Source organism: Myotis brandtii, unplaced genomic scaffold, assembly GCF_000412655.1.
Source record: "Myotis brandtii unplaced genomic scaffold, ASM41265v1 scaffold691, whole genome shotgun sequence".
NCBI classification, from domain to species: domain Eukaryota; kingdom Metazoa; phylum Chordata; class Mammalia; order Chiroptera; family Vespertilionidae; genus Myotis; species Myotis brandtii.
In genome coordinates this window covers 554,648-555,250 of record NW_005370704.1, presented here as the reverse complement: position 1 = coordinate 555,250, position 603 = coordinate 554,648, and the positions used below count along the sequence as shown (strand labels likewise).

The following is a 603-nucleotide window of genomic DNA, read 5'->3' as shown; positions in this document are numbered from 1 at the left end:
GTGCAGGCCGGGGTGGGGGGGAGGGGGGCAACCCCCAGGGACTCTCAGCTCAGGGAGGGGGGCAAGCTGGGCCCAGTGGGTGGAGGGCGCCCACACACTGTCCTGGGGCAGGAGGCCCATCGGGGGTACAGGTGGCTCTGAGCCTACAGGCCCCTCCCCGCCCCCAGCCCCCCCCGGAGGAAGGAGCCGTGGGCAGCGGGCCTGTGGGTGCTGGACTCCACACCAGCTGGGAAGGCTGTGTCCCTGACCTGTGAACCCTTGTCCTGGGCCACCTGCTCCCCCATGGGGTCCCCCTGTCCTAGGCCACCTCCTCCCTTCGCTCACACTTAGCCTTGGGCAGCCTGTTCGAGCAGGAGCCCCAGCCAGACACTCAGAGAGCCCGGCCCCCCAGGCCCCCCCGGGTCATCCGCAGGCCCTGGGACGGGAGGGCTGAGCCCGCGGGGCGATGCCCCCTGCCTGGTGCTCGCTGTGCCTGCTGGTCAGCAGTGTCTTCCAGGAGACGGATCCACGGGGAGAGAAGTTCCCAGTCATGTGACTTTCCCCTGAAGTCCCAGAGGAACCTCACTCTCCCCCTCCCACCCCCGCAAGGCCTGGCGTCCCCCC

General features: G+C 70.5%; 1 protein-coding gene across 1 annotated transcript in view; it reads right to left on the bottom strand.

Annotated features, from left to right (window-relative positions):
- LCN12 (lipocalin 12) overlaps positions 1-284 on the bottom strand; it is a 7,656-nt gene extending 7,372 nt beyond the window's left edge. The window contains exon 1 of the mRNA XM_014529674.1: positions 249-284. Within this exon, the coding sequence (XP_014385160.1) occupies positions 249-284 (36 nt within the window). The remainder of the gene's footprint in view (positions 1-248) is intronic.
- Between the last annotated feature and the right edge of the window lie 319 nt (positions 285-603).